Source organism: Phalacrocorax aristotelis, chromosome 5 (assembly GCF_949628215.1).
Source record: "Phalacrocorax aristotelis chromosome 5, bGulAri2.1, whole genome shotgun sequence".
Taxonomy (NCBI): domain Eukaryota; kingdom Metazoa; phylum Chordata; class Aves; order Suliformes; family Phalacrocoracidae; genus Phalacrocorax; species Phalacrocorax aristotelis.
This window is the reverse complement of record NC_134280.1, coordinates 60,927,752-60,951,335: the sequence shown is the minus strand read 5'-3', so window position 1 is coordinate 60,951,335 and position 23,584 is coordinate 60,927,752. Positions and strand designations below refer to the sequence as shown.

Genomic DNA, 23,584 nt, shown 5'->3' with positions numbered 1-23,584 from the left:
TTTTTTTTAATTACAAGACAGGACTTTCTATCTAGTTTACTATGACTTATAATTGCACAGCTATGCAATTACCAGTGGTTCTCTGAATTGCACTATCGCTAGAAAGCATTAATCTTCCCTCAAGAACAGGACTTTTCCCTTGTCTTTAGTAAGACAAAGGCACGGAAGGGGTTTTGTAGAGCTTGAGAAACATTTAGAGGTATTTCTTATTTTTTATATTAAGTATTCCTAATGCTCCTTCAACTTTTGTTGATTATTTTTCTTTCTTTTGAGTCAAAAGCAGGGTTTTAGTCTATATAAAACTTTTTTTTTTTCTTCAAAGTACCAAGCCTAATTCTTTCCTCTTGTTAACTTGCCTTACCCAGACATAACATCCACAGTCCCTCCAGCATTACTGCTCAATTCACTCTTTTGAAAGCATGCAAAGAACCAAGTCTAGTCACTTCAGCTGAAGAAATAACTGTCTTACTGTGAACCCAATACATAACAGTAAATGGATTCCTAAATGAGGAAAAAGTGCCCTTGTGCCACTTGTCCTCAGAAAGTATACAGGAAGAAAGGCTACAGGAAAAGGGAACAAAATGGGGAAGACCTCATGAGAATGGAGTTCTACAGTACCAGCTACATACTGTGTCAGACCCTTTTGGGCAGACCCGCTCCGGAAAGAGAGTGTGTCAGGAAATACATGGCATGCAGAGCTCCAGGCAGAGTACATCTAAGGAAGGATGCGGTGCTGCTGTGCTACTGCTCCTCTGGCTTCATCGGGGAGGTCACAGAAGTGCAAGCAACCAAGAACAGTACAACGCAGGAAGTCACTATGCTGTCCTCGGCTAGAAAAGGAGGAGATGGCAAAGTAAAAGAATTATGAACCAAGAATTCATAGCGGCAATGCCATAGAGTCAGAGATCAACAATGTTTTTAACATCTTCTGTCAGGCTATATAGCTACAACCCAGATTTCAGGCAATTGCTTCCTCTTCTGTACTATTGCCAGACATGCTTTAACAATGGACATATACTTTCTATTTTCTGATTAAGGTCTCCCCTTTCCAACAAAAGTTACAAAAATGCTCTAATAACCACTCGTGCAAAGGCTGTCTATGTGCATCGCTGGCAATAGGGATGGACGCCCAGCACGTGTGCCCACGCACACATACAGAGCAGGACTACCATGTCAGGGCTAAGCAGGAAGACTTACGGTCACAGATACTCACCTAAACCAAAGGTCAGAACAAGATCTTTTTGGGCATAGACTTCATAGACTTTTATTTAGCACAGTGCCAATGAACAATGCAGTGAGCCTTCATTTACTTCCACATAGCGTTACAAAGAAGATATTTTTACTTACATGCCAACAGAAGAAGGTTTATATCAAGATTTTAAGCATGCAGGGAACCTGAGCCTACCTCAGTACTCAGGTAGGCTACTAGTATCCTACCTTCTGACTGTAGCGTTCAGGAAATCCTCATGTAACTGTCAAGAATTAAAGTAGACTTCATACAAATTTTGTAAAAACCAAAATACAATTCCATTACATGAACTCCATTGAAAGTGATTTTTTTATTTTTTTGAAATCAGATTTCATTTGCATCACAAAACAGTTCACATTATTGCTAAAAGATACTGGCAGCTTACAATAGGCTAAAAAGATAGAACAAACAAAAGCAAAACTACACTACTTGTAAAACCACACTAGGAGAAAAATAGAAGTTCAACATCATGCAGTCAAGCAAAAAGTAAGAACCCTAACAATCAAGTCAGATACAAATAATTTAAGCTAGCATTCCAAATATATGACAGAAATTTTTTAAAGAGATATCAATTTATCAGCATATCACCGCTGCATGCAGTAGGGTTAGCACAGCTGATACTTCTCCCACCTGTAGTTCTGCCCCCCCCCCCCTTTTTTTATTTTTCTGAACACACCCACTTGATATCCTTGTATTAGATTAATAAGTAGATAAAAACTTTACAGGTATTTTAAGTCTTCTTGCTCCTGTTAAGCAAAACAGAATAGCAACCAAGTGATTAGACACATCTGCTCCTGGCAGAGTTAAACTGATACAGTTAGCTAATAGCAACTTCCACCATAAGTGAACATTAACAGACTCCCCTTGCTCTCCAAAGACCTCTTCAAAGAGCTTATCAAAGATAGACCAAGCATACTCTATCAATAATGTAACACAGCTGTGCCTTACACTTAATCTGAATTTGTCCATAGTCCTTCCACCATGAAGTATTTACATAGTTTCACAGAAAACTCATGCTCCAGATTATTTTGTGGGCTTTCACCTAAAACTTTACAGCGAGGAGAAGAAACTGTTAAAAAACATTTACGGTATTCATTTGGGAATAAAGGTAGACAGCCTATTTCTTTCCTCAGCTACAGAATAAAATTATTTCTTAAAAAACCTCAGAAGTTCTTAACTAATGTAATCAAAAAAGTAGGGTTACTGGCATCAAACGCATGTATGGGAAACACATCTCAAGATTTTTGCCATTAATATCAACAGAAACAAAATGAGATATCTTACTTTCTAATTATTTTCTGAGCATTGAGTCAAAGAAGGATTATACTTGCGTTACCTATTGTACTGTCATACTGATCTAGTTTCTAAACACTAAGACTGTGCACAAAACAGTCTGCAAAGCTAATTGGAGCCTGTCATCACAATTTATTGTGTAAGCAGCCATTTGGGCATTAAACAAACTGCTGTTTCCAAGTAAATGCACTCAGTTTGTGCTGTGTGGATTACACTGTACCTCTTTAATTACACGTATAGGTTCATTAGAATAGCTGTCAGTTCTTGCATGGTGCCAGAAGCCCTTGGCCTGTAACACCTGTCTTATGAAATACTTCTGTTTAAACACCACACAATTTGTTAAAACAGGAACTGTATTAAAAGTATTATTTTCCCAGCAATTGGATTGATTCACATCACTAATGACTAGACAATGTTCTTCTGCTCCTCAGTGACGAACTACTATTGCCACTGCCTAGGTCCTCTCAGAGCCAGAGGTGACACTCTCATCAACCTTAAAGGACAAATGACTAACTGCCCCTTCAGTTGTTTTACACAGGCACTTATCTCATTTCTACAGTATTTTTATGCTCTCCAGTACTACATTTGAGGATATGCTTGACATACGGTATATGGTGGCTTATTTACCCTCTCTTTCCTTCTAAGATAGATTAACAGAGTGTCAGAAACCTCACACATAACTTGTGTCTGCCCCATGCACAGGCATGTAAAGCCAAAGTCTCAATTCAGGTAAATCAGCAGTAAATTCACGAGGGTAAGTATCAGCTGCTTTGGAATCTTCACCAGTCATGAACTAACACACTCTCACCAAATTTTGCTTTCAATGACATTTGTGCTTTGGAAGTGTTTTACAATGTGGTCCATCGGAACTGCTCCTTTGATGATCACACCATGAAAACGGGGAGATCTACAAAAAGGAGAAAAATAAAACAGGGTAAGCTTTGCAAAGATGGTCGAAAAAGGCAGGCTGTAAACTTGTCCAAGTGGACTCAGCTGTCACCGTGTGTCAGTTCATGCCTCCCTACCTCCTCCCAACCCTGAGAAATGAAGCAGCAAAGCATCAGTAAGGAAAACATTCATCAACACAAGAAATGCAATAGAGAGGGAAATAATAATACATCCAGAAGAAGAAAGATTGTCAGAAGTGACTACTGATTTAGATTCGCCTGTTTCTGGGCATTCAACTAGGGGTATTTTAAACGGCCAGATTTCAGGAAGTGCTGGACACCCAAATATAAAAATGGCACCCTGGAAAAGACCTTGAATTAAGCATCTAGCAATAGCAAAAGGATTCAGTTCATTGGTTTTTTTTTTCATACATACCACTACTATTAACACTCTGCTTGATCCAGTCAACAAAAACACCAACATTTGTGTATACACCTGGGTAGCTCTTCCGTCCACATCCCAAGCCCCAGCTAGTGATTCCATGAAGGGTGTAAAGTCCTGAGTTATCTTCTGAAGGACAAACTAATGGGCCACCAGAATCACCCTGCACAAGGACAAAGGAATCTTGTCATGAGCTAACATCACTCCTTATGTTTTTTAAATATCAGCTCAGCTACAAGGTCCCAGCTGCTTATGTGTTTGGGGATTTCTATTTTTAAAAGGCAGAGAAAGAAATAACTTTTGTTCAAGGGACGTACATCTTTTTGCAATATGAGTAATTAAAATTCTACTATTAGGGAGTCTGTCACTGTAAATCACCTACAGCCTGTTTTCAAGAAAACAGCTCTTAGTGAGGTTTCAACGCTCCCCCTTTCAAAACCCATCTGACCATACTTTAAGTGTCAGAAGGCAAAGGTGGTGTGCGCAACTTACTGTGCATGAGTCCTTGCCTTCTTCCAGGGGGAATCCAGCACAGATCATCCTCTGGGTCACTTTACTGGGAAGATTTATGTAATAGCTCTGACATGTGTCAAGCACCAGGACAGGGACTTCCAGCTGATGCAGTTTTTTCCCCTTTTCTCTGTCTTGAAGTAAAAGACATCTCAGAAACCAGTAGAGGCATATATTAGTGATTCCAGAAAGAAGCTTTACTCTTCCCTCTTTCAAATGGTCTCGATCTAAATTACCTGATTCCTTTCCTCCCACCCATTTCCCTGCATGTCTGGCCGAGCTCATACAAGTGAAAACTTTTTAACACGTCTGTTCTCCAGAAACTAATGTACAGACAGAATGAATGTTACAACAAAGAACATAATATTTAAAACACAGTTACAGCATGCTCAACCTTCAAAATAGCAAAAACTGCATACCTTCTTCATGTGCACCCCATCCTGTGACAATGCACACCCTCGAGGGCTGAATCGCCTCCTCCTTGGCAGGGAGGCACACTGGGCGCACGTAGTGGTTGAATTCTAAGGGCTCGGCCAGTTGCAGCAAGGCGATATCAGAGTCCATAGTGGTCTTGTTAAAACTTGGATGTATAATATACTGCTTTACTGACCTTTTCTAGGAAAGCAAGGACATTGACATTTTCTGAATGACTTGGGAATTTAAGTCTTTAAAACTTTGGTTCCATAAATTTTCAGGCCATATGCAAGATGCCTGAAGAGGAGAAAACATTTAAAAGCAGCTGCTGAAGCCACCAGCTTTCTTATATTAACAAGTTAAGATTATGCCTCTTGGACATGGATCAGGGAACATGTAGGAAACTCCATCCAGCAAGTGTAGGAAGAGGGTCTTGGAAAAACATTTGTCCAGTCTGAGGAAAGTAGAAAGTTGTGACCCAATTATTTCTGTCTTGGTAATGGTCACCTGGGAATTCAGCAACAATACACTCCTCGCTCACGCATCCTCCACAATACTGAGCTTTGGAGATCATTACTGGTGAAGGCACAGATCTGTGTTGATACAATTTCTCTAACGGTCACACAAAAGCTGTTGTGTAAATGCAGATTAAGGTCAGCATGCAGGGTATTAGACTGCTGCATCAAGAACAATTTGGGAGATGCACTTACATTAAAAATTATTTTGCAAGATTGATTTATTATTAAGCAGAACTTATAGTACCTGTCTGTATTCTTGCTCTCTAAGATCATGAAGTCCCGTTACCACCATCCATAAGTCTCTGTATAGTTCCCTAGGAAAAAAAAAAGAAAAGAAAAAAGTACATTCTCAGGCCAGTATAACAGCATTCTTGAAACCTGTGAATCTTAAAACCTCCCCCACCCAAAATAGATACTAGGGCCCTATATACTCCTGGGCCAACAACTCCTTAGGCCCATAGCCCCATACAAATCTATGGAAATCTTCCCATTGACTTCTAGGGAGCATGAAATATTCTCATGATGGGGCAGTAGAATCTCTCAAACACATAGCGAACTGAGAGAAAGGCCACTTGTATAAGGACTGGGGGTGTCTGGTGCAGAACACAAGGCCTGCATGGTCCACCTTGTCCAGGGACAGTGCTGGTCCCTACCATCTTAATGAAAAAGTGGGTGAACTCTAAAACACTACTAGCTATCAAATAATACCAAGAAATGCAACAGAAACATTTCATTTCAGACTTTGGTTTCTTAACCAAATCCTTTCACTACCTGAAATCTTGTCATAACTCCCTGATGAAATTAGTTGTGTAGAATCATTAAGCCATGTACGCAAATTCTGATGTGATGGCAACGTGCAACAGATAATTCCTCCTTAATACGGCTCTTAAAGCGGTACCTTCAACACAGTGCAACAATGCTCCTGACATAAAATTTTGCAAACTAATATTTAGAAACTTAGAAGCCAAAGTCCAAAATTCAAAACAGCACTTGTGTTTCAGATCCCCAGCTTTGGGGGGGCGGAGAAGAGAATCAAAGAAATAGAGACTATCGATGTCTAAGCATCATTGGCATTTGGGGCTTTTGAAAGCTTACCCTCATTTTCAAGTAATTGCAACCTTATTTGAAAACAAGCCAGAATACCTAATTATCAGCAATCCTGTGAGGTTTTTTAAAAAATATTTTAATGGCCCAACATATGTGATTTTTAATTTAACGTACTTGTGATTATTTTGCACTTCAAAATAGGTAGCATTCAGCCTAAGAGGTGAATAAATGAATTGCAATGTAGAAAACATTTTAAAGAGTCTCAAAGTCACACACACTATCCTTTTGTCTCCTCTCAATAAAGACAGAAAAATGTCCATGTAATCTGATTTAACAGATTGCTACGTTCTTAATAAGGGAATGGCATCAACCCTGTGCACAGAAGCCTCCTGCATGTCTTCCAAAATCTACATAAATTCAGTAATTTTAAAATTTTTGGATAGGTTGATCCTACCCAGATGAAAACATGCTCTGTAAATGACAGAAACACAAAGAAGATACCTAAGATTAAGTGATGGATGGCAAGGGATTTAGTATATTGCCATCCCTTTTGAAAACTGATCTGAATGAAAACCAAGCCTACAGGAGTAGGCTACTTTCTTTGTAGCCACCATGATCCTATTACATGTGTGTGGAGCAAAAGAATCCAGCGCCAGTGCGAGCTGTAAGTTGGTGGTAAGCGAAACTGCGCCATCCACCCTGGGCAGAAGCACCATGCTGCAGACAAGCACCGTGAAATTACAGACATTCCCAGGGAAGGGTTCATCCCAGTGTACTTACTTAGAATTAAAGCAGTGAGCAGCTGTGACAACCCATTCTTTGGCAAGAACTGCTCCTCCGCAGATATGCTCATCTGAAATTTGTACGCTGACCTGCCAAGGCCATGAGTATGGTACAGCTTCTTCACCTCCAATTATCCTACTGAAGATGAACCTGGGCTGATTTGAAGGCATTCCACAAATATAATCTGAAACACAAAGCACTGATGTCTCAAGAAGTCTTTAGAGGTTAAGATTTGGAGAATTAAAGAACAGTCCATCTAAGAGTCGCCCACAGCTTCTCAAGCCTTCCCCCTCCCCTTTTTGAGTAAATCTTTTCACTTGCCTCATTACAAAGGATCCAAATGTTTAGAGACAGCATAAGAGATGGTCTTAGCAAAAACAGAGCTTCACCAAAATGAAAGCAACTGCTTACCTTCAATAGTTTTAGTCTCAAACCTACAATGAATATGGACTCAGCTCATTCTCCATAAAGTACTGGAGGGAGAAAGGGAAGTTCTAAAATGCTGGTTATTATTTTCAACTACCCTGTACTCTGCAATTATTTTCACCAAAGTGGGTAGGTGTAAACTGACTTCAAAGCTGAAATAATGTCATTGCAATGCTGGAAGTGACTTAACAAGATGAAGAAAACAAGAAAAACTAGGTTTTGCTATTCTAAAGCCAAAGCTTTACTATTAAGTGTTACCATTCATCTTTTTATTTCCTCAAAATATCTTAATGAAAAATTCTGGGATAACTGCATCCACTAAATATTTGGAGAAAACACCATTCAAATTATAGTCCAAGAGGTATTCCCTATTCCCATGAAGAAAATATAACTTGAGTTGGCTTACCTGTTGTAATCTGTTTTTCTTCTTCAGTTATATCTGTATCTTCTAACTCTTCTTGACTAGTTGAATCCAAAATATCTAAATCTAGCAAACGAAAATAGCAAATGTGTTAGCAGGCTGTCTTGAGTGGTATTTTTATCACAAAATCACTTTTATTTCCTTTATTATAATTTTAGTAGAAGGAATAGATTTCTACAGTAGGGATCTCTGCTATTACATCTCCACATGGTAGTAAAGCGCTATTTAAAATGCACCAAAATACTCTTACACACAATAAAACTCTGAGGTTTTGGGTAGATTCGTTGTTTTTCTTCACCCACTCAATAAGCCCCTTTGTTTAATACCTCAGTAGGTTCACAATACAGTTTTTTCATTGAAACAATTTGTTAGATGAGAATCTCCTAGAGCAAAATAATTCTGAATAGCCAGCTTCACTGAAGAGCCCTTTGTGCTGCCCCAAGGAGGCAGTTTCCCAAGTTACTTCTATTACCTGTTACATGAACAAAAGAGATTGCAGCTCTGAATCCTCCAAAGGTCTCTGTTTCATCAGAGTGAAAGACAACCAGCATCATAGCAGAGGAGGTTAGCACAGGTGCTGGTAGGGCAAATCCACAAGACTTAGCTAAAGATGAGAAAGCAAAGGTTCACTGTAGATTAACATGTACTTTTTCATGCTTATCCCTTTCAACAGTGGGTACCCAATATTCTGTGTATTCCAGCTCTTACACAGGAGGCTAAAAACAACCGTGCACAAGAGAGGCGTGGAGATAAGCAGACTGAGGCTGAAGGACTGTTCTATTATTCCTGACAGTCTGTCCTTGTTCAGTAATTATCTCCTAAGAACAAGGAGACTCTTGCATTATTTTACAAGAGTCCATTGCAACACTCTCATAGGTTGCCATTGTGTATAGAACACACTGGAAATGTGATTTCCCCTTGTTAGTGTTTCAGCTCTAGCATCTATAAGTGCTAATCTAAGCACCAGCATCAAGCAAGTGCTCAAATCAGTTGATTGGTACAGGCTTTTCTCTCATTCAGTGTCAGCCAGGGTAATCTCCAGCAAGGTGGCAAGAATTACATGAATGCTCATCTGGAGTGAAGAACAACTGGACTCTGAAAAGGACACCTCTTGGGTGCTGTGTTATGCCCTTTTCTTCATTTACATGAATTCAGAACTGCATTTCATATAGAATTTAAATACACAAAACTGTTCTGTTCAATGTGGTTTTGCCTCTGTAAGTGGAAGAGACGCAGCAATACCTGCAAGTATTTTTCAAGGTACTGAAACTAGTACCTATAACATCACCTGAGGCTCTAGAAGTGAACTTGATTTTAGACTGTAAAACAGGGCTCGTGAAAGTCATAAAAGAAACAGGTCATCCCCAAAATATGTCAAAAATCAAGTGTCAAACCAATTTCCTCCTCTTTTCCCACATCTTCATACACAGTCACAGCATCGTAAGTGCAATCTTCACTCTCTTCTACCTCAAAAGACTGGTACGTAAGCTTTAAATAAAAAACAAAAAAGTGAACCTTGTTAAATCCACACAGAAAAAAAATCAAATTATATCTAATAGGGTCTTTAGTGTTCTCAACAATTGCTTTAGGGTTTGGTTTCTGTGACATTCAGACCTCTCACAGGTGATACATTGCATATTACATTTGCTAGAAGAATTTGTCATAAAATTTAAACCAGGAAATCCTATTTTACTATAACCTAAAGGAGAAATCAAAACCTATCTGGCTTTTGGGATGGAAAGTGATTTCTCTTAACTGCATCCAACAGCATTATTCAAGCTTATGTTGCTTGATCTTGCTTGTCCTTAGCTGCATAATTTCATGTTAACTCAATGGTGCTGTGCCCACTTCCATTCTGTAGACACCAAAAGGGTTCATATTACACCTTGATTACATGATCCTCTGGCGCACAGATAATCCATTGACAGTCTGCCCTGTTGCTGTAGCTCTCTGGATAGTGCATACTTTGTAACACTCCTTCTTCAAAAAGGACAGCTAAGGACTCACAGCCAGAATCTGGAAATCCAATAAAACAAAAATGGAGGCACTGTAATTTCCTATTAAATCACTCAAAACAACAACAAAAATAAACTCTTGTATTGCTTTCACACAGCTGAGAAAGAGAACAGGGCAAGAGCAGCAAGACAAATCCTTCTGTCTGATAAAGGTGCAAAGAAAATTTTTAACCTGTTTCCAGGCAGAGGAGCAACTCAACCCATGACTATAGCATTCCCCTTTGGCTACAGGCAGTGCACTGCAGGCACAGGCTCCCGTGTGGGGTGATAGAAGAGCAGGACATAGGCATGTCAGAAGAATATTTGCCAACTTTCTTTGGAAAGTGGAGACATAAAACACAACCCAAGGATGTGTTTTCCTGATGGGCTATGCAGTGGCAAGGCCCCTCAGCAGGGATTCCTCCCTGAACTCTGCCCTTACACTCTGCAGAGGGAAGGAACTAGCTGGAAAAGCTGCAGAAACAGGAACAACAGGTGACTGTCTGTAACTGGATTGTCCAGACTCAGCAGATGGCCCTTGGGCCGGCTCCATTGGTGATGGTGAGCTGCTCTGAACCACACAGCAAAACTCGAAGCAATTCTCCACGACATATCTTAGCATTAGCTGCCTCCCTCACGGCCCCTCCATGAAAGCATGCTTGGGACTAGCAAAGCAGCTTTCCTCCGGAAATTCTGCTCATTTGACTAATCTTACTAACTGAATTTTGAAACATTCTGGAAGTAGAGAAGGAAATGAGGTCTTGTATGAAGTGGATGGAGAAGAGGCAATGTTAAAGGAGGGCTTCTCTCAACAGCATCTCTCCTATCTCTTTCTGGCATCCCAGTTTCTCCACAATGTCACACAGCAGCCTAACCACACTTACCTTTTTCATATTATCTTCCACATAGAAGTACCATGATTTATGATTTATTTTCCAATTTATTTTCTCCTGAAAATTTTTTTCAGGTCACCACCCAAGAGCACAGACAGGTGTAATACTAGACTTAAACTTACCAGGAAGAATATCTGGTGTAAGAGCTTTGTAGGTCAGGGCAAAACCAGTTCCATAATCCTTGTTGTCAGAAACAAATTTCAGCTTTATACTATTGGAGCCAATCAAAATAGGTAATGGAAGATCTGTTCCACAGAATTTCCCTGAAATATTATATTAGAGAATAATCACTGTTTAAAGGCTTTAATCACTTGAGAAAACTTGCATGACCATTTTTAGTACTTAGCTATAAGAATTTTAGAATGAAAAGGAAATTGCCTATTCATTCCTCTACATTCTCTATTAATCCATTAGCCCAAAGAGATGCACACTATTAAAAATTGAAAACCCTTGACACCAGAAAGTCGTATGCAGACACAGTTCCCTACCAGGATTTTCCATTCTTTTCTCCTCCCACACTCTTTGTCTTCTATTTTAGATTGTATCTCACAATGTATTAATCATGAAAACATACGTAAAACAGAATCAACCGCCATGTCCTCATTGGGTGTACTTACTGTTAAAATGAAAGCGTACACTGACAGATTATTTCAAAGAATAAGGGGACGGCAACTCACCAACAAGTCTGTCATCTTTTGAATAGACTGATAAAGAATCATAGTCACAAAATGTTTCTGGCTCTATATCAAAGTGGGAAAAACGAAGCAATATATAATTCTCTTCTGGTGCAGACAGAGTCCATACACACAACCTGGAACAACAAATTAGTTCCCGTTCACAAAATTGCCACAAACAACCGACCGCACCAGTATGGGGAATAGCTTCTGGTGAAAGACAGTGTTTTGTCTACTTACTGGTGGTTTTGATAGAACTGTTTGGGACTTCCAGGAAAATGTAATTCTCCTTCACTGTCAGGGAGTTTGCCATCCTGAATGCTACAAAATGCTGCATGGTAAAGTTAAAACAAAATAGAAGGAATCAGGTTTGACACATATGCAATCATCTGTTCCACCAAAAAGCTCAAATGTCTAGACAATATTGTGAGACTCAAGACTGGTCAGCTGTATCTTGTTTCTGCTGGCAGATTGATGCTAGGTCTTCTCTCTTTTATTTGGAATTATGGTAAGTCAGTTTTAAAACACATAATTTGGGAACTAAAATGAAGCACTGACAACACGCTACCATATTTTATTGCAAAAATGGCAGTGCTTGCTTTTTACCTTAAGGAAACCATTTGTTAAATGAGGATTTCAGTATAAATATTTTTCAGGGAGGAAAAATGCATACCTCAGGACATAAGAAAAGTGTTCATTGCAGCCTATTTGTAATAACGTCCTTTGCTATGTTATAGCAGGAGACTTTTGCAACAGTAAAATACAGTATTAAAGACACTTTAATAGAAGAAGCAGAAGCTTTCCTCTCCAGATAATTGTCACTAGAAACGCAATTACTTACAAAAATTATCTCCTCTTGCTTTTCCTTCTCCTTGCAAGGTAAGCCAGTAAGACATTTATCAACAACTATGCATATGAAAACAAATTTCAAATTTCAAATTTCAGGAGTCATGTACTTATAAGATTATCTTACCTGACGCATCCTAGGTAGACCAGTAAAAAACATCAGAAAGACACAAACATCCCTTAAATATCCAATTCTCACTGGCCACAGCAAGTCTATACAAATTGACTGTGTGCTCAAGCTCATTTATGATCTGACACATCTCACTCCAGATGACGAAAATTGAAATCTTAAGATCTAGTTCACAAGAGTTGTTTCTAATATCTTTATGTGAACTTGTACCTAGATGAACGGAGTGACCAACAAGAGCATAAACATGGCAGAACCAAAGTAAGACTTCCATTCTAAAGTGTTACATTTGGGGTTGGGTTTTGTGGGGGTTTTTTTGCATTCTATTCGTAGAGATAGATGCCAGACAAGTAGATAGATTCATCATAGACTGCACAAAAATACTACTAATTTACCTCATACTTTCTATTGAGAAGGTATATTTTTCTACAGAAACAACCTCGCTTACTAGATTTTATGCATTGCTTGAGGTTCTGTTCTACATTTTTCCCATTAACTTTATTTGCATTTCAATAAAGATATGCCTTTATATATGTAGCTGTCTTAAAGAAAATTCCTTTTTGAAGTCACCAGTACATAAGTACAATCCTACATAAGTAAGTTTTTTTTTCTTTGCAGAACCAGGAGGAAAAAGTATACATTTAAAGTATACATTTAAAAGTGCTTTGATGAGTCAAGCTTCCTCACATTTCTTCCTTCATGGATTATATATCAGACTATTTTGGGGGTTTTCTTATGCTCTAACACAGATAGACGGTACTGAAAAAATACTGTACTCACCTGTGGAGCTTTTCATTTTCAGATCTAATAAAGGAGAGATAGGGAAGGGGGTGGAAAAAGAAGAATAAATTACTGTAATTTTGTATGCACAGTGGAGACTTTATTTTTATCCATGTGAAATGGCAATTTTATACAGCTAGCACTAAGGCAAATTCAAATGGGTCTTGGGGACATAGTGCCTACAATAAACTAGGCTTAGAATTAAAACAAAATTGCAAGTTGAGGCTGTGCTGACTTTGGACGAAACAATTCTGCAGTAGCCACCTCTAAAACGAATCATACATTGATAGGCCACTGCTCAGTCTGAGCAGCACAGTACTCTCTTTCTACACTTGTTGAGTAAATACTATACATATCAGGTAAGGGAAGCAGAGTCCAACTGCTAGCATCACATCAGGGGCACAGAGACATTAAGCCAGACAGCAATTTCAGTTAAGGTCTTTCGAACCAGTGTGACAGTGTAAAAGAGCAGGCAAGCAAAACCTAGTGCAATGCCATTGGGAATTGTGTTTTCACTTTACCTACCAAATCACTTTTTCTGTTCACTGGAGCCAACACACTTTAATTACCATGACAGCTCACCACATTGTTTTTTCCTGATAATAAAATGGGCAAACTAGTAAATTTTTAAATAAAAAGACCCTGTCTCTTTCTTTTCTTTTTTTTTTTTTTCTAATTGAAAAAGAAAATATTCTTCAGAAGCTAAACTTTTTTCATTTTTCACTGACATTATGAAGGTTTCTTTTTTCATTCACCAGTTGAGGCTGGTTTTATTTTTTCTTCTTGCAGTTTTTTTTCTTATTACTGACTAGCAAAACCTCTTAAAAACTGCTCCTCAGTTTTTCAAGTTCTCTGCATAAATTTTAACAAAATCTCCAACACCCTTTAATGAAAATAGCCCAAAATGGAAGAAAATATTAATTAAATTTCATAATGCTCTGAGTGAAGTTCACCCTTGGGCAGACTCTCATTTATAGCTCTAGCTCCATGGCTTTGGAAGTGATAGATAATTTTCATGCTGTTCCCCCGCACAGAGGGCATAAGTAGCCTTTTGGGCAGAGTAAGAAAAAACACTTCTGAGAGCATGACTTTTCCCCCTTGTAGTCAAATGTCTGAGCCAACACGTTTTAGCTGAGAAAAATGACAAGGGACGCTGAAGAGGTGCAAATGGAATTTCAGACCCTTTCAACTGGTTAATTTCCACTTAAAATAAAAAATATCAGGATAACTGGCTAGCTGGATGAAAGGACCATTCTTAAGCAAAAAAAAAAAAACCCCACCAAACCATATATACACACACATAGATAAATATATATATACACACACACACATATTTATAGTCCAAGTGGGAGGCAAAGTGGAAGAGAAGCACTTACGATGCTCTCAATTTGTTTTGGGCAACTGCCAATCAGTACCATACACTTAAAAGCATTGTGAAATGCGATAGTGCTTTGCCAGGAAAAATGGGGAAAATAAGTGCTATATCTTGAAAAAGATAAAATTAAATGAAATATTATTATGAGACAGAAGAGTTGTCAAAAGTGGGGGACACATTACGATGGAGACTTAATACCAGCACTCATGTTCTCCTGAATCCAGGAAAGCACAGCACTGAGGTCTGTGAATATTCCTGGAGATCCTCTGTTGTAATGTTTCTTCCTCTCATTACTTGTCCAGCCACGAGCACATCCCATCCCCCAGGAGATCACACCAGCTAGAGTCCAGGCACCATGCTTACGCCGGCACAGAAGGGGGCCTCCTGAGTCTCCCTGTTAAAAGAGGTAAAAGCCCAGAACCCACAGCTTACAAAAGTGCGTGCATACCACTGAGCAAGCCTTAAAGAGTTTATTGAGTTGTGTTTTCTGCCGTACCAACCAACCTGCAACATAGGAAATAGTAATTTAAAAAAAAAAAAACAACAAACAAACCATGAAGACAGACACTTCCTTTTTTATTGTGTTTAGTCAGGATTGTCAAGAGCAGGAGAGATCGACACCCTCATGGGTGCACATCTGTTACATTTTAGCATATAAAAAGGAGTGAGGAGCTTTTTTTTTTTTACCCCCTTGACAAGGAACAATCACTTAACCTTTATCTCACTTCCTTTCCTCCCAGTAATCCAAGGCAATACTTTCTACTTTCCTCCTTAGCAACATTAACTGACTAATTTATGAAGTGTTCTGAACTCAGGAAGCCCCAGGCATTATTGCGCTGGGATACATTGCAAAATTGCTCTCAGGAACCTGTCTTACAACTCATACAATAATTAAAATGGAATAATGTAATTAAGTGCATTGCCCCATACAGAATCTTTGAAAAAATTCACACATCAAAATAAACATACATCAGATTTTACAGTGTATTTATTCACTTAGGCACACAGAGCCTTGAGCTTCTGAGAAATACTTGTAAGTACACAATGCGCTCTGTTCAGCTGACCTGGCAGGCATCTTTTCCTCCATCTGGAAATCCAGCACACATTATAGTGTCACCTTGGATGGGTTTCTTTAAAGTTGATAATGCTCTTGAACACTCCCTACTGTTTAGGATTGGTAGATTGACTTCATATAAGACCTGAGGGAGTACTCCATCTGAAATACAAAAAAAATGTTTGCTTATAAGAAATGCTGAAAAGCGAACTTAACGTCACTGCTAAAACACGCACACAAAAAAAGAGTTGTAAACTTCCTCCAAGCCATTTTATAGTTATATAGACCTCCAGTTTTGGTACATAAGCAGTTTTACTTTAATAAATTTCAAAATGTTTCAGAATTGAAATACAGATCTATGTATTGTAACAATCCGTTTTGAGATAATTCACAGGTAGGCATAGAAACCAGCAAAGATCCCATTTTGAGATTAAAATTCTTATGACTTTTATCTGGTCTGTCTATGACCTATGCAATCAAGCTCTTCGCTTCAGAAATAAGACACTGAGAAAACTGAATGTCAAAGAACAATTCAAGTGGCTTACTCTCATTTAAACGGCCCCAGCCACAAGCAGTGCAGATATATCCTGCTTCAAACTTTTCACCTGGATCAGGAAGACATGCTGGCAAAACTGATGAACCTGCCACACACGGACATGTATTTTATTGATAAGTATTTGAAAGAATCACAGAATCACACAGAATCACAGAATGGTGGGGGTTGGAAGGGACCTCTGGAGATCATATTGTCCAGCCCCCCTGCTTGAGCAGGCACACCTAGAGCCGGGGGCACAGGAACGCGTCCTGGCGGGGTTTGAATGTCTCCAGGGAAGGGACTCCACACCCTCCCTGGGCAGCCTGTGCCCCTGCTCTGGCACCCGCACAGGGAAGAAGTTTCTTCTCACTTTTAAGTGGAACTTCCCGTGTTCCAACTTGTGCCCATTGCCCCTTGGCCTGTCGCTGGGCACCACTGAAAAGAGTCCAGCCCCATCCTCTTGACACCCACTCTTTAAGATATTTATAAGCAATGGTAAGATCCCCCCTCAGCTAAACAAACCCACAAAAAGCTTCCTTTCTCAGCTAGTTCTTTTTAAAGCTAAAAAGGATTTTTGTTTTTGTGGCACCTGAAAAATTAATCTGGCATTTGACAATTTATCTGTGCCTCCATTTCACAGTGTTTTGGAACAGAAAAAGAAAGCCATAAGCACCACAGGCTTCAGCCCAGGCCTTGCCATTCAGCTTAAATTTAGCTGCTATCATGATCCAAACTTCCTTTAAAAAAAGCAGTTGCTCACCTTTGTGGCAGCAAAGAAAGAGCAACCTAGTGACAGGAGCTGGAGGCTTTGGAAGAGCAAAGTGTTTGCACCTCAATATTACGTAAAACCGATGTGAAGGAGCCTGTCAGAAAACCTGACCGTATGCAGTTAGTGTACAGATGAGAAATGGCTGGCTCACCGGCCAGGAAACAGGGCACTAACAGCTGTCCTCCCCTCACGTTCTCCTTTGCCTTAGAGCCCCCAGATGGACAGTTCTGCCACTGCTAAAGATAATCCCACGCTGCTGTCTGCAGGGACGGAAACGAGGGCAAATAGCAGAGGGGGTGTGAGTAAGGCACAGACAGTCCTGCAGCTCTGGTCTGCCTTTGACTAGCTTTACTGCTCACCAGAGGCAGAAATCTCTGTCTACACCTTAGATAAAAAATAAAAACACCTATTTGGTCAAATTTTAATCTCCTGCATACAAAGAACAATACCTTTTTCTTCAAGGAAGTATTAAATCTGAAGCAGACCATTTAATTCAACTGATACATTTTTTCTGACTTACCTCTGGTATTCTAAAGTCTTTAATTGTAAAACACTCTGGACGTTTTTAGTGGCATAACCTGACAGATGGGAAATGGGTTTAAACTGAGTTTCAAGACTTTTTACAGCATGTGGGAGAAACGAAGACCTCACCTTCCCCACTGAAAAAGATCACGGATAACTATCGCCTTACTGAAGTTGAAGGCTCCGTCCAGCTTCAGAAGGGCAATGTCATAGTTCATCGGCCTTCTGGGGTCAAAGTTTGGATGCTTAATGACATATTTAACAGGGAGAGTCTGCTCGCCATTCTCCCTTATCCTCAAATCATGCTCTCCTGCAGTGACATTCAAGTACTGGAGTAGGTTCCTGTAAAAGAGAAAAATAGTATTTCAGCTACAGAATTTTCAAAATGAAGGGAAAAAATAGAGTTGTTTTCAAACAGAAAATATATTACTACTGATACCTAACACCTTTCGTCTTCAGGTTTTAGAGCACGTAATACATACAGTCAGCAAGAGCTGAGTATGCCCCGCAGTAGAAACTGGGAGATGAAAAGGACTGAGAAGAAAGATGATTTAGCTGCACTCCTGGATGTGGTTTGGTGACCACCAAACCACTAAGGAACCAGGTCCTCTCACTGTGTTTAAAAATGTTCAGTCACACTGCTTTTTTGAAGAAGGAGGGAAGATTTGGAAATAGGAAGGTACAGAAAAAATATGGCCACTTCTTTAGCATTCTTAGTCTATACCTTAAAAACAGTGACTCCTGCTTCAGGGTGCCTAGTACCAGATCAGATGTGCAGCAAGGAAAAACAAAAACAATCATTATAAACTTTTTATTCTGCTTCAAATTTATTCACCAGACTTGAAGAATTACTTTTGACTCAGGAGGCTTTATGCTGATTTAGATATTGCCTGTCCTTCTGCAGTTAAAATAAACCCTGCCGTTACTGGCTAATTTGACCAAGATATGACCACATACAATGCCAGAGACAGAACAAATTTATAATTCCATGTGACCCATTAGTACGAAGATTCAGTATTAACTATAAGGGAATTAGAATCTCAGGGAAGCTACTGCAGAACCAGGACCTTCCGTTCAACATTCACAGACCTTTGGGTTTTTTAGCACTAAGGCTGAAAATCATCAGCATGCAAGAGTATAATGTACTATATCCATTCACCATTTAATTGCATATACTCTGCCAGTTGCTGCCTCTGGGAAAAAAAAAAATGCAGTCACCTGATAATTATAGTTAGGTACAGATTTTTACCTACACTTCCAAAATCAGTCTCCACCAATGCCTGAAAGTTTATTTTATCTTAATTGTTTTTGGGATGTTTGAAGGTTTTGGTTTTCCTCCCTTTCTGTTAAAACCTGGAAAATATTGGTTACAAATGAAAGGGTAGCACCCTTTCATGTAAGTTATCACCACAAAAAGATGCTACAGCACATGCACACTTTTACAATAAATGTTTTTCTGCACCTGCAGCCTGCTTCTGAAATATCACATCCATACCTGTCCAAGGTGCAGTGAGCTGCCGTGACCACCCACTGAGCAGAAACAATGGTCCCTCCACAGAAATGCTTTTGCCTTCGTTTCAAGGAAACCTGCACCACATAAAGAAGGCGTGTCAAATAAAGGAAATCTTTGTACCTGCTCTGATTGCATTTGAGGAAGAAAGGAGAGAGTGCATGCAGGTGAGTCTGAAGCTTCACATAGCTAAAGCACATGCTGCATTTCAAGCAAACACACTTTCAGGGCATTCTTATGGTCCTTGAATCTAAGAGATCCTAAACCTTGCTGTTCTCTTCAGCTGTGACTTGGTATGTGGATAAAAGCAGCACACATGTAATAAAACCGAAGTCACTGAGGTATTCGGCATGCTGTAATGGCTGCTAGATAGTTGAGAATTTTTCCTGTGCAGGTCACTGGGAGCACTGGAAATCCACAATGCCTGACAATAGCCAGGAGCTAGGGGTGGTGTACTTCGGTCAGTGTCCTTCCATTTTTGACTAGTTTCACCCATGCCTCTTTACAACAGACTGATCTACAGATGCTCTTTCAGAAAGACTGATAAACAAAATAATAAATGATAAGCAAAGGTTTCTTAGCCAGACAGGTTCTGTGCCCTCTCCGCCTGCTTCACTGCTTTTCATAAAAGCAGAGTGGAGCTCAACAACTGTAAGTGTCAGTAAGCACAAAATATACCTGCTTTCTTTTTTCATTATTTCTATGACAAGTCAGGACTTCGTTCTGAAGATAAAACCACATTTGGTTGTACAAACCTGCCATGGATGTGAGCCTTGTTTCACCTGTTTTCCCCCAACAATCCTAGTGAAAAGGTTAAGGTAATTCCACGGGTTTGTCTCTTGAGCTTTCTGCCCACACTTAGGATCTGAGGAGTAAAAAGGGGAAAAGAAGGAAAGATTTAGCCTGGATTTAAATTTTTCTACTTTTTAGTAACACAGAATTGGAAGGCATGGCCTGGCACAGAGGTCAGTGCAATCTCTCTGCCACGACAGGAACCTTTTTATAATTCCTAATACAAATAGCCCAAACTAAGGCTAAATTGGGCTGAGAAAAATGCAGTGTACTTTATTTGGCAGAAGTTCTCCAAATGAGCACTTTCTGGTTTCATTGTATCACAAATATTAAATTTTGCCTTCCATGACCAAGAGTGTGTGCGTGTGTAGATCTATATGTATAATTTTTTTTTTTTTTTTGTTATGTTCTCATTAGGTCCAGGCTTACTTGAACTTTTGAAATGTCAACATTCTCTTTCAAGCAAGTTTTGGAATTATTTTGGGACTAAATCACTGTTTCACTATCGCTTTCAGAAATCTCTTTACTCCCAGCATTTATACTTAAAATATTTCAGACAAACGGGGTCAAAATGCACAAGATACAGACCTTGATGACCAACAAGAGTGCCTGAATTTCTCCAGAACATCTACTGCTTAACCAACTTCATTTCTTCTTAACTCATTTTTGTTATCATCTACTATGGCTATGCAAAGCTGATAATTTTTATGTATTTGTAAAGGAGTATATGTATAGAAACAAATATTTTTGGTGACAACTACTGGTTTGGTAGTATTTTAAGAAAGACAGAAGCAACCAATTTTGCCAAGCCGAAGCAGGGAGTATTTTGTAGTGCACTTCCAAAACCCAGCAGTGGCCACAATTATTGTTTTCTTAAAGCTGTATGAAAACTCAATGAAGTCAAACACATCTCTAATACATTTTACTACAAATTCTGTTAAACCCTACATGCGGAAAAATTTGGCATCTATAAACTTGGAACAGGGCAGATAGGTGGCTCTATGCAAAAGATGGAGGAGAGACACTTGTATATAGCGTCTGGAAAATGTAGAATCCTCCAAACTGTAAAATACAGCTTACAACACCTATAAAAAGGGGTTTGCAATCATCCTCAGGATTAACACGGCTGATGCAAGTGCTTACAGTGTCACAATAATGCTGACACTCTAGCTTTTAAATAAAAAAGGCTTTATATAGAAGTGATAGGGTTCACTTATCTGATCTTTTTTCATTCTTTCCTAACTCTCACTGCACCCACCTTTTTCCCATGTGCGAAGATACAGTGAGGAAAGGAGAAAGATGAAACCGAGGCAAAATTTTTAAAAATATGATTTAGGTTTTACCTAAAGGAATTTGGTAGTGGGAAATGGGCAAAAATAAATACCATTTTAAAGATCAGATTCATAAACTACAACTTTCATTTTTTCTTTCAGCATTTAATAAGTCTATTCTCCTAACATATGCAAGATTAGCTTAAAAGTTACAAGTTAATATTTATATTAATATTATACACATTTATCTATATTTTGACAAACTCTAAAATCTTCTGGCTGTGGCATTTGTAAACACAAGAGATTCCTGCCTGCTTTACAGACCGCATCAGGACCAATGTCCTTCACTGGTCAGACAAGAGATTTCTGTGTAAACTGCATCACATCCATCTGCAAGGCAGGATGCTGAAGCAAGGAAATAACATTCTACAGAATATTATGCTTTAGACTACTTAAGTAAGCAACTCATTATGATGAATTAGATGCCACACCAGTTTTGAGAGACAAAATAGAGTTGTTACAATGAAAACAAGTAATCGGCACAATTTCGGAAATCAAGCTGTAAATACCCCTTTTTTACTACTGCAAATTTAAAATGGAAGCAAAATGGTTATACAAACAGCCAAGATCTGATTTCCATTCCAGTTTTCTATAAATCAGTAAATCTTCATAAATGTAACAGGAACAATTGCAATCATTAATTTTAAAAAAAAGAAAAAGAATAATCTGGATTTTAAAATGCAAGGCAATGGAAGAGAGGACTCACAGTGTTTTGGTTGCAGCCCATGAGTTGGCAGCTAAACCTTGCCTTTCATTAACTTGCTGCAAATCTGAGAGTATTTAATTTTATTTATTGAATTATAAACCATATTAATGTCATTTGTTCCGCATCATCAAGGAATCAGACAAAAGTTTCGTAAGGATTGCTCACTAAAAGATAACTTTCAGTTCCAGACTTGGATCGGAACAAAAGCAAAGAATGGAAACTAGACCAATTATTCTAATGCTACCTTGTGTCTAGGTCTACGAGTTCTCAGGGTCAAAACCTTGAGGGTGAAACTAGTGCAGCTTCTTTATTTCAGCACTGACTCCCCTGCTTGTCACTGCCTAAGAACAAAACCATTAGCACTTAGAAAACTGTTAAAGCTAGACGTGACATTTTCATCCTACCTTTCTGAAGAGCAGATGGTACAGCACAAAACTCTGTAATACAAACTATCCCCGTCAGGAGTAACTGCAGCTTACTGGGGGCAATGCGCATCTTGGGGTGCTGAATGACTGAGTGAAAACAAGGAGGGTTTTATAGGGAAAAAGAAGCCCAAATACTACACTGCAGGAGAACAGCAACTAATTAAGTAGAAGTTACTCATTAATCCAGCTATAAAGCACTTACCTGCACAAATAAGGTTTCCAAATTTAATGGAGCATGATTCTTTTATATGCCATTATTGAAGTCTTTGCTGTAAAATACTAGCTAAAAATCCTCCCTAAAACTAGTTTTTTTCAGGCAAAATGACAAAATGAAGTTACCATTGTTTGCTTTGCTAGCAACACTTACCCAAGCTGATCTACACATCAAAGTAAAACACACATGAACAGAATGTCAATTGCTATTGGCCCCTGTGATTTCTACAGCTCTGGAAAAGGCAATATTCTGTATTTTCTGCACACTTTATATTTAGCAAATTTTACAGACCTGAGAAACATACCAAAAGTTTATCATTTATTGGCAGCATGCTCTGATGCTGTGTTGTACAAGACAAAGATAGCCCTCTGCATCAAAGTATCGTTTTTTCAAGAGAGCAGTATTTTTACATCCCATTTTGAAAGGCAGCTAAGGAGGACAGGGCTCAGCTTTTTAAAATATTTCAGTATTGCTGCCATCAGCAGTGCCAGTTCAGAGTCATTTCGATGGCTAAGCTCCCCTTTTAATAGCAATTTAAGTGCAAGTCTCTTAGAAGGCTATTCAAATCCTAAATAAGCAGCACACCAGCAGATAAATTAAAAGATTTCACAAAACAGTGAGCATAAGTTAAATTACCCTGCAAATTCACCACTTTTAAAAATTTTGTCTCATCAGTTTTAGCAAGTATTGCCTGACTTGGAGGTGAATGAACAAAGTGCTAAATACAATTAAAATATTATCTGAACTATCTTGGATTCATCTTATGATATGACATTAAAGTTATCAAGAAAAGAGAAAGTTGTACCAAAAAGGGCAAGAGGCATCTATACCTCGGAACAAAGAAATATTTACACAAGACAGGGAAAAACATTGTTTGTTTTCTTGGCTTAACTGGTCAAGATCCTCAGCTTCCCCTGTCTTTGTAAAAAGAATTCACTATTTCCACCTGAAACATAATTTTCACATGGGAAATGCATCAGATGTTGAAGACAGAAACACAGGGCAAACAACATGCATATTAATACAAATTTCAGTCTTGAGCATCTT

At 38.8% G+C, this 23,584-nt stretch overlaps 1 protein-coding gene across 2 annotated transcripts; it reads right to left on the bottom strand.

Moving 5' to 3' along the window:
• Positions 1 to 120: 120 nt before the first annotated feature.
• On the bottom strand, positions 121 to 23,338 carry OVCH2 (ovochymase 2). 2 transcript variants are annotated; one of them, XM_075094879.1, is made up of 21 exons: positions 22,303 to 23,338; positions 19,825 to 19,934; positions 19,055 to 19,146; positions 17,729 to 17,901; positions 16,279 to 16,374; positions 15,744 to 15,895; positions 14,878 to 15,073; positions 13,305 to 13,328; positions 11,792 to 11,882; positions 11,555 to 11,688; positions 11,000 to 11,140; positions 9,876 to 10,006; positions 9,385 to 9,478; positions 8,463 to 8,594; positions 7,976 to 8,056; positions 7,141 to 7,327; positions 5,558 to 5,627; positions 4,801 to 4,996; positions 4,364 to 4,515; positions 3,866 to 4,034; positions 121 to 3,449 (listed from the first exon to the last, which is right to left on the bottom strand). In XM_075094879.1, exons 1-21 carry the CDS (start codon positions 22,391 to 22,393, stop codon positions 3,427 to 3,429), a joined length of 2,535 nt encoding a protein of 844 aa, XP_074950980.1. In that variant the 5' UTR covers positions 22,394 to 23,338; the 3' UTR covers positions 121 to 3,426. The 2 variants fall into 2 exon arrangements, with proteins under 2 accessions (XP_074950980.1, XP_074950979.1); XM_075094878.1 differs by lacking the exon at positions 121 to 3,449 and having other exon boundaries at positions 3,537 to 4,034.
• Positions 23,339 to 23,584: the final 246 nt, after the last annotated feature.

Bases quoted from the DNA above. Each gene is read 5' to 3' on its own strand.
- OVCH2 (XM_075094878.1), bottom strand. From the start codon at position 22,393: ATGCGCATTGCCCCCAGTAAGCTGCAGTTACTCCTGACGGGGATAGTT. The intron at 19,935-22,302 runs GTAGGATGAAAA...TTTACTCCTCAG, and splicing joins ACCATCTGCTCTTCAGAAAG to ATCCTAAGTGTGGGCAGAAA. The intron at 7,328-7,975 runs GTAAGCCAACTC...TTTGTGTTTCAG, and splicing joins AGAAAAACAGATTACAACAG to ATTATATTTGTGGAATGCCT.